General features: G+C 47.8%; 1 protein-coding gene and 1 long non-coding RNA gene across 14 annotated transcripts in view; one reads left to right on the forward strand and one right to left on the reverse strand.

Annotated features, from left to right (window-relative positions):
- The window catches only part of PLEKHA7 (pleckstrin homology domain containing A7), a 204,555-nt gene extending 198,281 nt beyond the window's left edge, over window positions 1-6,274 (reverse strand). For 10 of the 12 annotated variants that reach the window (XR_012497530.1, XR_012497529.1, XM_019746629.2 and 7 more), the window contains exons 1-3: window positions 5,943-6,274; window positions 5,749-5,825; window positions 5,603-5,660 (exon numbers count right to left, since the gene is read on the reverse strand). Coding sequence is in view for 10 of the 12 variants with exons in the window: in XM_019746629.2 (XP_019602188.2) it covers window positions 5,603-5,660; window positions 5,749-5,825; window positions 5,943-6,163 (356 nt within the window). In the remaining 2 variants the exon portion in view is untranslated. The remainder of the gene's footprint in view (window positions 1-5,602; window positions 5,661-5,748; window positions 5,826-5,942) is intronic. The other 2 variants (XM_019746626.2, XM_019746625.2) reach the window with 1 other exon arrangement.
- LOC141572241 (uncharacterized) overlaps window positions 5,665-12,084 on the forward strand; it is a 95,239-nt gene continuing 88,819 nt past the window's right edge. For both annotated transcript variants that reach the window (XR_012497531.1, XR_012497532.1), the window contains exon 1: window positions 5,665-5,994. This is a non-coding gene — a long non-coding RNA (uncharacterized LOC141572241). The remainder of the gene's footprint in view (window positions 5,995-12,084) is intronic.

A 12,084-nucleotide genomic window follows, 5' to 3' on the forward strand; every position in this document is an offset into this window, starting at 1 on the left:
TGAACCATAAGATTTATTCTAATATGTGTGTGTGTGTGTCTGTGTGTGTGTGTATTTTTAACTCAGAATGACATTAAATGGTAAATAAAAGCACCACGACAAGTAGAGGGAAAGACTACAGAAGAAAGAAAAAAGCCTTAAATACCTTTAATGACTCTTTTCTCTGGCTTTTTGAACAAATGATCCTGCACTCTCCTTTTGCTCTGGGCCTTGCAAATGATGAAGCCAGTCCTGCCCCTAGGACCTGCTGAGGGCCAAAGGGGTGAGGGAGGAGGGAGAGGCAGCCTTTCTCCAACTCCCGGAAATGCCTTTCCCAAGAGCCTCACTGCCCTCATTTGGGAATGGGCACCCACACAGGATGGTTCTGCAAGGCTCCAAAACTAACAAGGAGACACATGCAGCTAGAAGAGACCTTGTGCAATCAGCTGTTTCCCACCAGGACCCTGGAGTCAAGTCACAGAGGACCAAGAAACCTCGCAACCAGGGAGGGAGGACGGCCCGGTCCAATGGCCAACAGAGGTCCCAGTGCCCAGATGCAGAGCATGAGACTATCAGGTAAAGAAGCCAGAGGCCGGGTTCCTGCCTTGTGTGCTTTTTGTTGACAGCAAGTGACTACATCCAAGAAGCCTGGGCTCCAGGCACCAGCCTCGACACGCACGGTTCCTGGCTGCTTTGCTTCTTTCACCTTGCCTGGTCTCCCCCACACTCTGATCTCCTCCCCAACAAAAAAGTTTTGTGAAAAAAAGTTCAAGACCTTAAATACCTACTGAACTCACTGGGTCCTTTAAACACTGCTGTTTCACTAAATACCAAGTGCGTAATCAATGCCCAGTGCAGGAATGAGCGCCAGTCTCAGAGGTGGGGGACAGGCAGCAACCCTGGCCCAGGCAGCGTAGCCAAGACCCCTCCTCTCTGCCATTCATCCTCCTTACGGACTCAGGGCCTATTCAAAACCTGCTGTAGGGAGAACCCAATGCATGGGGTTCCACAAAACTGCTGAAGACCAGCCCAGTGTAACACTCTAGCGCCCAAGGCCTCTTCTAGAACTTCTCCCTCGTGGGTCTCATGTTTGAAAGGCTGTCCGTCAAACTGTTTTTACCAAGTAATAATTAACGTCCTCGTTTCTGACTAATCAGACATGCACCACCACCCATCAGCATAAGAGATCATGGGCAGCTGCCCTTCCAAGGCGCCTTTGTCCCAACAAAAGCGAAGAAGGCTTGGCCCCCTGAGCCTTGGGCGGCCTGAGCAGGAGCAGCGACACATGGCATAGGGCTCCTGTGGACTGGGGTGGGAGCCACCACTCCTACGACGGTTACCATATCAGACTGAAGACCCACCTTCTAGCTCCAGCTCTAACGCTCCGGCCGAATCACTGAACCTTCATGGACCCGAGCTGCCTCACCTGTAGAACAGTATTAACCCCTGCTCTCTGCTTCTAGGGGCTGTTACAAGGATCAAAGAAGAAAAGGTACCAGAAAAAGCCAACTGCCTTTGCTGTCGGAATGCCCAGAATTATTATGGGTTTCCACATTGGTAAAATGAGACTAGTAATAGTTCCTATGTCATCAAGTGGTTGTGAGAATTAAATCAGATACTAATTGTAAGACAGTTCCTGGTTTAACCAATGTTACCCTAATAAATCTAATTAACTAAAAAAATAAAGATGATAGAAGACCTATCATCTACAAGATTAAAAAAGAAACAGTTCCTGGCATTTTTCAAGGACTCGAAAAGATGAGGCTATTACATAATTGCTACCACTAGTATTGCTGCTGCTGTTACCGACACTGTTATCACGAGCACTAGGGAATCTTGCTTCCCGGCTAAGAGACTCCCAGACAAGTAGAGAACTCATAGAGTACAGGAAGTCTTCTTAAAGAGGATGTCATCTGAAACTAATAGGGGGATATCAGCATCACCTAGTCTGGAATTGGGAGAACTGGGAATAGATTCCTCAAATATTTTGTGCCTAGTTAATCCACAATTGAACCCAAAATGCAGAAACCAAAACTAAAATCCACCTGCCTTTGCTTAATGTTTTCCTCTTCAAGACATGGGCTCTAGAGAGTATTCAAGCATCTGCTAAATATCAGGAGCAACTGATACATCCTGAAAACCTCACACAACTTTCCAGTCCAAGGATCCTCTGGGGAAAATAAAATCAGCTTTGCCGATGCTTTGTCCCTCTAACTGAGCCATATTAGAGAACCCCCCACCCCCACCCCCACCCCAAACACACAAACGCCACAAAATTCAGAAATGCTCCTGGCAAATCCGAGAAAGCAGACTGACGCAAAACATTTTTTATGCGAAGAAAAGGAGAATAATAATTCCCAAACCCTTAAGTCTCTCAAGAACTTGTCACAGAAGGAGGTAGAAAATACAATCAGCTGCCAGAGGGTCCCAGCTGCCCCACATGGCTTGCCTTCGATGGCAGGGGTACTGTCACACACTGCTTTTCCCTTGGCCTGGGAGGACTCAGCCCAGGTCCAGGGGGTAGGAAACTGGGGCCCGCTGAAGAGTAACCACAAGGGACTTCCACAGAAGATTCAGCAAAAGAGATGAAGGGCAGGAGGCTGTAACAATGGCCCAGGATCCTTACCCTCAAGATTTTGCCTAGAACTTCAGGGAAAGGACAGAAACCATCAAACAGGCACACTCACCTCTCCCCTCACCACACCTATCGGCCTCCTTTCATCAGCTCTGACACCTGCAGTCCTTCCTCCCATCAATGAAGTGCCTTGCTCCCATCTGACACCAGTGCGACTATGCCTCGGGTCTCTTCCCTCACCTCTCAGAAACGGCTCCAGCAATGGTCCCGTCTCTTTCCTGCCTCCCCTGTTTCTCCCTCTCTACTGGATCATTCCCATCGGAACAAACCACGCTCTGTAATCTCCCATATCTCTCCCTCAAACCCACATCCTTTCCAGTTCTCAGCTAATTTCTCGACTCCATATTAAAACTGCCTGAAAGATTCACCCAAACTTACTGTCTCCATTTCCTCACTCCGTATTCTCTCTTAGTCCACCTACTTACACCTACTCCAGCCGGGTTTTGTCCTTTAGGCTTCTGGACCCCTTCATTCTCCCAGGGTTTCTTAGTCCTTCTCAGTCTCCTTTACTGGATCTGCCTCTTTCCCAACCTCTAAATGCTGCTCTGCCCAAGGCTTAGGGCATCTATTCTTTCCTGTCTACACTCTCCTCCTAGGTAATTTCCTCTAATCCTGTGGCCTTGAATGACACCTCTAACAACAACCAACTGTATCTCTTCAGTCCTCTCCCATAACTTCAGATGCACACATCTGACTGGTTGATATACTCACATCTCAAATGTAACATGGCAAAACAATATCTCACGCTCTCTCCCACCCCAAACGTGCTCCTCCCCCAGGCTTCCCATTTCAATGATGCGGGCACCATCCACTCAGTTGCGCAAGCTTCTAGGAGTCATCTTTGTCTCTTCTCTTTCTCCCACAGACTGCATCCAAATCATCAAGCCTGAATCGGACCACTCCTCTCCATCTCCAGGGCTGCCACTCCCAATCATGCCATCACTGACCCCTCCCTGCCTGGACCACAGCAGCCCCTCACTGCCATCCTGCCAGCTACAGGTCCTCACCACAGCCCACTCTACAGCAGGTAGAGTGATCTTCCTAAAAAAGCAAATCAAATTGTTGCTCCTCCACTTAAAACTCTCCAGTGACTTCTCACTGGACTTAGAACAAATTTTAAAAACTCCTAACCTTGGTTCACAAAGCCTCACACTGTCTAGCTCTCGCGTACCTGTGACCGCTTCTCATGCCACTTTCTCCCTTGTTCACCACATTCCAGCCACATGGGCCTTTCTGCTCCTTGAACTTGAAGCTCTTTCTTGCCTTAAAGCCTTTGCACTGGCTGTTCCCTCTTCCAGAAAAGCTTTGCTACCTCCTCAACACAAGGATGGATATGTTTTGCCATTCACATTTTACCTTAAATGTCACCTACTCAGAAACACCCCCACTGACTCCCCAATCCAACTAAGCCACCCAGTCACTTGATATCACATCACGCTATTTCAATTTTCTGCACAGTACTTACCACTTACTGTCTGATATTAGTCTTGTTTATTACTTATTTTCTGCTCCCTCCCCTCTCCCAGTAGATTGGACCATCTATGAGCATGAGGACCTTATCTGCCTCTCTCACTTCTGTAGGTCCAGTACCTAGAATAATGCATGGCACACACAGAAATCTAGTAAATATCGATGGATGCAGTTATGAGCCAGAGAGGCCCACTGATGGAAAGCTTTTGATGGTCCCAGCCAGCTCCCCAACTTCACACACACACACACACACACACACACACACACACACACACCATGGCAGGACAGTAAGACCACAGCCACAGTCCTATAAATCTCATACATTAGAATTTCAACCTTCCTGCCAGAACCAAACGCGGGAGGGAGACTCCGGGATTTCATAGGACCATCTGAGTTTCCAATGTGCTGTTCCACTGCCAGCTGGCAGTGTTTTCAACTCAGTGAAGAAAGAATTTATGACTCAGCCCCCAAACCTACACTTAGTCATAGTCAGACCACCGTCCAGACCTTTAGCTCGTTTATTCTGTGAACAAACATTTCCCGAGTGCCTTCTCTGTGCCAGGCACTGGGGCAAAGGATGAAAAGCAGTTCTGACCTCATGGAGCTCACTGGCTGAGCAGGCAGAGGGAGGAACGCTGTTAACACAAGTATACGCCCGGAGTGGGGAAGTCAAGACTATACTAGGGTTAGAGTCTGAACGGCGCCCTTATTTCATTTCTATAGACCCAGGTCTGGCGTGACCTGGCTAGTTCATTTCTACAGACTCGGGTCTGGGAATAAGTTGGCTTGTGGGACAAGGCTCCCGGGCTTTTGCAGAAAAACTACCACTTAACTAAGCGGAGGCAGGAATGATTGTCCCAGCTCAGCACCAGTTAAAGAGCCGCCGAAGAGTTCCAGGAATATTATTGGCTGATAGGTTCCCCTCCCCACCCCCACCTCTCCCCGTCAGGCCCGCGCGGTGGAGGGACAGAGTGGGGTGCGTTTCCGACTCTCCACTACCATCCCAGAGAATACAGCCGAAAGGAAAGACCTCCCCAAACGAGAGTCCCATCGTTTCCTTCTCCCTGCCCACCCTCCTCACCTCCAGTTCTCAGACCGCGGACGGAACTCCTAATCTACTCTCCTCCCGCCCCCCCTCCGCCCATCCTGGCCTGGGCACCCGCGCGGCCCAGCGCAATCGGAGACCCCAGAAAGGAGGCGTGTCCCGCCCCTCACACCAACGCCCGCAGCCAGGCAAACTGCCGGGTCCGGGGCGCAATGTGCAGCCCCAGCCCCCGCCGCGGGACGGATCCCGGACCCCCGCCCTGGTTCCCCCACGGAGATGCGGACCCCACCCCACCTCCGGTCTGCAGCCCGACACACAACTCGGTGCATAAAACCTCACACATCTACGGCCGCGTCGCTGTGCGCGCCAACTCTTCCCCGCGACCCGCGCGGGAAGAGGGGACGCGCGCGCGGCGGGAACCGGGTGGGACCCCGAGGCACAGGTGTGAGTGCGGCGGCGCCTCGGTCACTCACTTGATGAAGTAGCTGGCGCCCTCCTCCGTGAAGCCTTCCTCCCAGCCGCGGGGCAGGTCTGCGGAAACGCGAGAAAAGTCGGGTGAAACTTGGGCGGTCCAGGCGCGCGCCCCCCAGGTGCTCCACCCCACCGGCCTGGAGCCCACCTGAGCGAATCATGTGGCCGGAGTTGACCGGCTCCCCGGTGCGTGGGTGCAGCCAGGTCGTGCAGCGGAGTTGGTCACTGCGGAGAAAGAGGTGCACCTGTTAGCGCCACCGCCTCCCGGGGGGCGCCCTCCGGGCCCCGCACCCCTGCCCGGCACCACCCCCTCCCCAGCGGCCCCGCTTTCCTGCGCCGCACTTGATGAAGAAGACGCGGCCGTCCCGGCACACGCCGTAGGACCAGTGCTCAGGTAAAGTGTCCCGCCCGATCGGCGCCGCCGCCATGTTCGCCGAGCTCGGAGCCGCCGCGGGCGCCGCGGGGCGGGGGAGAAGGGGTGGAGGCGGGGGAGGGGGCGGTGCGGGCGGCGGGCCTGCGGGTTCGGCCTGCGTGGGCCCAGGCGGCACCCAAGGGCGCTCCATCGCTGTGCGGGCTTCTCGGAGCGCGGGCGTGCGGAGTCCCAGCACCGCCGCGGAAGTTCGCCGCCGCACCCGCCGGCCGGAGCGCGGTGGCCACGGCCTTTGTCCCCGCGCCTTCCCCGCCCCCAACCCGCCGCACGCCCCTTTGCCCCTGAGGCGGGAGACCCGGGCGGGGCTGGGGACCCGCTGTCCAGGCGTCTGGGGCAAACTCCGAAAACAGGGTGCACTCCGAATGGTCCAGTAAACCCCACCCGATCCCTACGACAGAACTTATCTCTCCGGAACTGTACTTCTTTCTGAACCATATGAACTTAAACAGGTCAATTCCATATTCCGAGCCTTGGTTTCTTCCTCTGTAAAATAAAGTTAATAATAAATACTACACAGGATTGTTGTGTAGATTAAATGAAGTGACAATGGTGTGAAATGCTTAACTGGACCTGGCACGTAGTAGGTGCTCTATTCATGCCAAGTCAAGCGTGATTTCATTTTCCCCAGGTTTGCAGCTGGCACGTGAAGTAGAAGGGTGCAAATCCTGCCACACAACACACACACACACACACACACACACACACACACACACACACACACACGGCCCTGAAGTTGCAGGGATCACAGGCTTCTGCCTTCAATTCCTGTCAAGTGAGAGAAAGAGGTATTGAGAGCCAGACTGAATTTCTTCCATCTGGAAGAGCAGAGCCACCAGGTGTGGCCTCTCCTGGGGGCCCTGGAAAGTTACATGGCTGAAGCCTTCTCACATTCAGGTCTCTGCTCTAATCTCAGCTCCTGAGCCCTCTGTCTAAAGGAAACCATTCCCCTTTTCCTTCACTGTCTATTCTATTACTCGTGTACACTTAATTGACATTCTTTTTTTTTTTTTTTTAAGATTTTATTGGGGACGAGGGTGCAGTACTGTATTGGGGAACAGTGTGTATTTCCAGGACTTTTTCCAAGTCAAGTTGTCCTTTCAATCTTAGTTGTGGAGGGCGTAGCTCAGCTCCAGGTCCAGTTGCCTTTGTTAGTTTCAGGGGCGCGGAGCCCACCATCCCTTGCCGGAGTCGAGGAGCTTGCGGGAGTCCAACCACAACCCTGTGGTTGAGTGGTTGAGAGCCCACTGGCCCATGTGGGAATCCAATGAGCAGCCTTCAATTTTAGGAACAGGGAGCTCCAACTGCCTGAGCCACAGGGCCGGCCCCCTTAATTGACATTCTTATCTGTGTTTGTTTATTGCCTTTCTTGTTGTATATTAGCCCTCTGCCCCCACTAAAATATCAGCTGGATGAGAGAAGGGTCCTTGGCCTGTCCCATACACTGCCATATCCCCAGCTCCTGGAACAGTGCCTGACTCATGTATGCAATCAATAAATGCTGAATAAGTATATGAAACACACTCCATACTGACACCCCTGCACGATAAGCAGAGACAGAGAGGAAGCTGGACTCTGGGAGATGTGAGGCCTAGCCTTTGAGGAACATAGGCTGCAGTTTGGTGGGATGAGGCTCACGTGAAAGTGAGATGTAGGTAATGTGGGCACTAGTTAATCAGAAACGTACCCAGACAAGTGGAATTCTGCTAGACCCTGAAGGACTGCTTAGGTTTGACTGGGAAGAGAGCACTCCAGATGGGGAGGGTAGGAGAGCAAACAGGATTGTGGGCCGGCTGTGGGATGCTGAGGAGACTATACAGGCACCCTTTCTTGGAAACAGACGGTGGTATTGGGGAAGGAGGCTGATATGAGTTAGAGGGAATTGGTGTGATTGTGGAAGAGAACCCAAAGTACTGAGAGGGCATCCTTCCTTTGAGGAGGTTCTTGAGCAAATGACAATGGGAAAGTAGTGTTTTTGTTGTTAAACATTGATTTAAAATAATACAGTAAGTGGGCAAAGGTCATAAACACAGTTCACATAAAAGTAACACAAGTAGCCACTTCATAATAGGACAAAGGCAGATTAAAATTAAGGTCAGATACTATTTTTTAGATATCAAATTGGCAAAAAAAAAAAAAAAAAGCACATTGTAAAGAAAGACATTCTTGTTCATTGTTGGTGGGACTATAAAATGGTTGTCTCCTTGAAGACAATTTGGTAATAGCTGTTAGAATTTAAATACATATACCTTTTGACTATGTATATGTATTTAAATTTGAGCAATTCCACTACTAGAAATTTATCCTACATTAGTGCCCATGCAGGGACACAAAGGCCTGTGTACTAGAATATTCACTACAGCATTGTCAATAGTTACAAGAGACTAGAAACAACCTAAATGTTTATCAAAAAAGAACAAGTTTCTAGGGTGGTGGGTATTAATTAGACTTATTGTGGTGACATTTCACAATATATACAAATATTGAATCATTATGTTATGTACCTGAAACTAATATAATGTTATATGTCAATTATACCTCAATTTTTTTAAAAGGAACAGGTTAAATTATGTCATACTACAATGGGATGCTATGCAGCTATTAAAAAGAATGAGATAGATCTCTATGTACTCCTATGGAATGGTCTCTAAGATATTAAGTGAAAGATGCAGAACTGTGTATATGGTATGCTACAATATTAATATATAGGGAGCATCATGGTTGAATAAGATATGCCTTGTTTGTGTTCCCCCCCCCAACAACAATGATTTGGCATCCATCCATGGACAAAAAGTGTTTTGTAGGGGTGTGGGATCCAGCACCATATGCAAAGAAACCCGGGAGGAGTTTTACCCACACATGCATCAGGCGATTGGCATACAGACCTCGGTCCTTCTGTAAACACTGCAGTGGCCCAAGAACTGACTTTAGTCCATCTTGGCTGCAGTGGAGGAGCCCCTGGAAAACATTGTCTTAGATAATTGCACACAGATGAGGGAGTCTTTGTGGAAGTCCAGGTTTCCAGCAGAGAAGTTCTAGCACATCACTGGAGAAAAAAATACAAGTTTGAACACATTGAAGGTGGCAGTTAGTAAAGACTAGAGGAGGTGACTGCTCTTTCAAATGCAAAGACAGCAACACTAAACTTCAAGGAACATGAAAAAGTAACAAAACATGACACCATCAAAGGATTACACTAATCTTGTAGTAATCAATTCCAAAGAGATGGAGATATGCGAGTTACCTGACAAATAATTCAATATAGCTGTTTAAGGAAACTCAATGAGCTACAAGAAAATACAGAAAGACAATTCATTGAAATCAGAAAAACAATACATGAACAAAATTAGAAGTTTAACAAAGAGAGGGAAATCATAAAGAAAGGAACAAACATTCTGGAGCTGAAGACTACAATGAATGAAATGTAAAATGCAATAGACAGCATCAACAGCAGAATGGATCAAGCAGAAGAAAGAATCTGTGAGGTAGAAGATAGGAACTTTGAAATTACCCCGTCAGAGGAGAACAAAGAAAAAAGAATGAAAAAGAGTGAAGAAACCTTCCACAATCTATGGGATACCACCAAAAGAAATAATTTGTGAATTATTGGAGCTCCAAAGGGAGAAAGGGGTTAGAAAGCTTATTTAAAGAAATGATGGCTGAGAACTTCCCAAATCTGGGGAGAGATGTGGGTATCCAAGATCATGAAGCTCATATGTCACTTAAACTCAAAGAGATCCTCTACAAGACACATTATAATAAAACTGTCAAAAATCAAAGACAAAGAGGGAATTTTAAAAGCAGGAAGACAAAAGAAGCTGGTAACTTACTAGGAACTTGTAAGGCAATCAGCATATTTCTCAGCAGAAACCTTACAAGAGAGGAAAAAGTGGGATGGTAAAAGTTCTTAAAGGAAAAAACTGCCAGTCAAGAGTGCTCTATCTGGCAAAATTATCCTTCAGAAATAAAGACAAGATAAAGAATTTCCCAGAAAAAACAAAAGCTAAGGGAGTTCATCACCACTAGATCTGCCTTACAAGAAATGCTGAAAGGAGTTCTTCAAGCTGAACTGAAAGGTTGCTAATTAGTAACAGGAAAACATATGAAAATATACAACATGCTAGTAAAGGTAGGTACATATACAAATTCAGAATACTCTAATACTATAATGTGGTATGTTAACCACTTAACTCTAGTATAAAGGATAAAAGACAAGAATATTAAAAAGAATTAACTACAATAATTTGTTAATGAATATACAGTATAAAAAGAGGTCATCTGTGACATCCAAAACAAAAAAGGAGGGGATAAAAGGGTGGAGTTTTTATATGGGATTAAAGTTAAATTGTTATCAGCATAAAATATGCTGTTATATATATAAGATATTTTTATGTAAGCCTTATGGCTACCACAAAGCAAAAACCTACAGTAGATTCACTAAAGATAAAGAGAACAGGATAGGGGCCAGCCCGGTGGCTCAGGCGGTTGGAGCTCCATACTCCTAACGCCAAAGGCTGACAGTTTGATTCCCACATGGGCCAGTGGGCTCTCAACCACAAGGTTGCCGGTTCGATTCCTCAACGCCTGCAGGGATGGTTGGCTCCGCCCCCTGCAACTAAGATTGAACACGGCACCTTAAGCTGAGATGCCACTGAGCTCCCGGTGGCTCAGTTAATTGGAGCGAGTCCTCTCAACCACAAGGTTGCCGGTTAGAGTCCTGCAAGGGATGGTGGGCTGTGCCCTCCACAACTAAGACTGAAAGAACAACAACCTGAAGCTGAACAGCACCCTCCACAACTGAGATTGAAAGGACAACAACTTGACTTGGAAAAAAAGGCCTGGAAGTACACAGTGTTCCCCAATAAAGTCCTGTTCACCTTCCCCAATAAAATCTTAAAAAAAAAAAAAAAAGAGAAGAAATCTCCCAACGATGAAAAGCCCAGGACCAGATGGTTTTCCTGGTGAATTCTACCAATCATTTAAAGAAGAATTAACACTAGTCCTTCTCCACTCTTCCAGAAAATTGAACAGAAAGGACCACTCCCATACTCATTTTATAAGGCCAGCATTATTACCCTGATACCCAAACCAGATAAGAACACTACAAGAAAAGCCAACTACAGGCCAATTGCCTGTATGAGGAAGGGAGCAGGTGACCCTCAAGGGATGTGCATGTAAAAACCTCTAAAAATACATGCAAAAAAGCATTGTTAGCCTCTGAGAAGGAGACTTGAGTGTCTAGGATGAGAGTGAGACTTATTTTTAGATTTTTTGTTTTGTTTCATATTTTTTAACGTTAAGTGTATATTATTTTTCAATTAAAAAACTCACTTTAAAAAGAGAGATCAGGAATTTAAGGAGCTTATTATTAGTACATTGCCCAACGAATAGTAGGCTCAATAAGTAAAAAATTCCTTTCTTTTTAGTCATCCACTCAAACATTTGCCATGCCTTTCCTTCCCTCCCCTAACCCAACAGTATCTCCATTTGTGCATTTGATCAATGACTATTAATTTAATGCATATTGCATGCTAGGCACTGTTCTACTGGTATAGCTGCTTGCATGCATCAGAGAGTCAGTCCCTCCCTGCCTGCATGGAACATCTAGTCCCCATCCTCACCTCTGACTCTTTTGATTTAATTCCTGCCTCCCTAGCTTTACACAAGCTATCATCCCCCCTACACAAATCTAGAGTAGCTTTCCCATTCCCTTCTTTCAGAACCTGACCTAAATTCTCCACAGAGCCTCTGGACCCCCAGGGATATTCTCCATATTCTCAGCAGACACTCATAGGAGCCTTGGGCGAGCTTCCTCTGCTGCCCTCTGCTGGGCTCCCTGGGACTCGCAGTCCCTCCTCTCTAGGGCCCACCCCTCCACACTTAGCATCTCATCCACCTCTGGTGTGCAGGCTCCAAGGATCTGTGCTCCCAGAACACACTGGCTTTTCCTGGACCCTGTGACTCAAAGCTGGGATCTGTGTGACCCTGAGTCTGAGCCAAAAGGCCCTGAAGGCCACTGTCTTTGGAGAGGCAGTGCTGATTGGAGGGCAATAATAC

The sequence above is a fragment of the Rhinolophus sinicus genome, linkage group LG06 (assembly GCF_036562045.2).
Source record: "Rhinolophus sinicus isolate RSC01 linkage group LG06, ASM3656204v1, whole genome shotgun sequence".
NCBI classification, from domain to species: domain Eukaryota; kingdom Metazoa; phylum Chordata; class Mammalia; order Chiroptera; family Rhinolophidae; genus Rhinolophus; species Rhinolophus sinicus.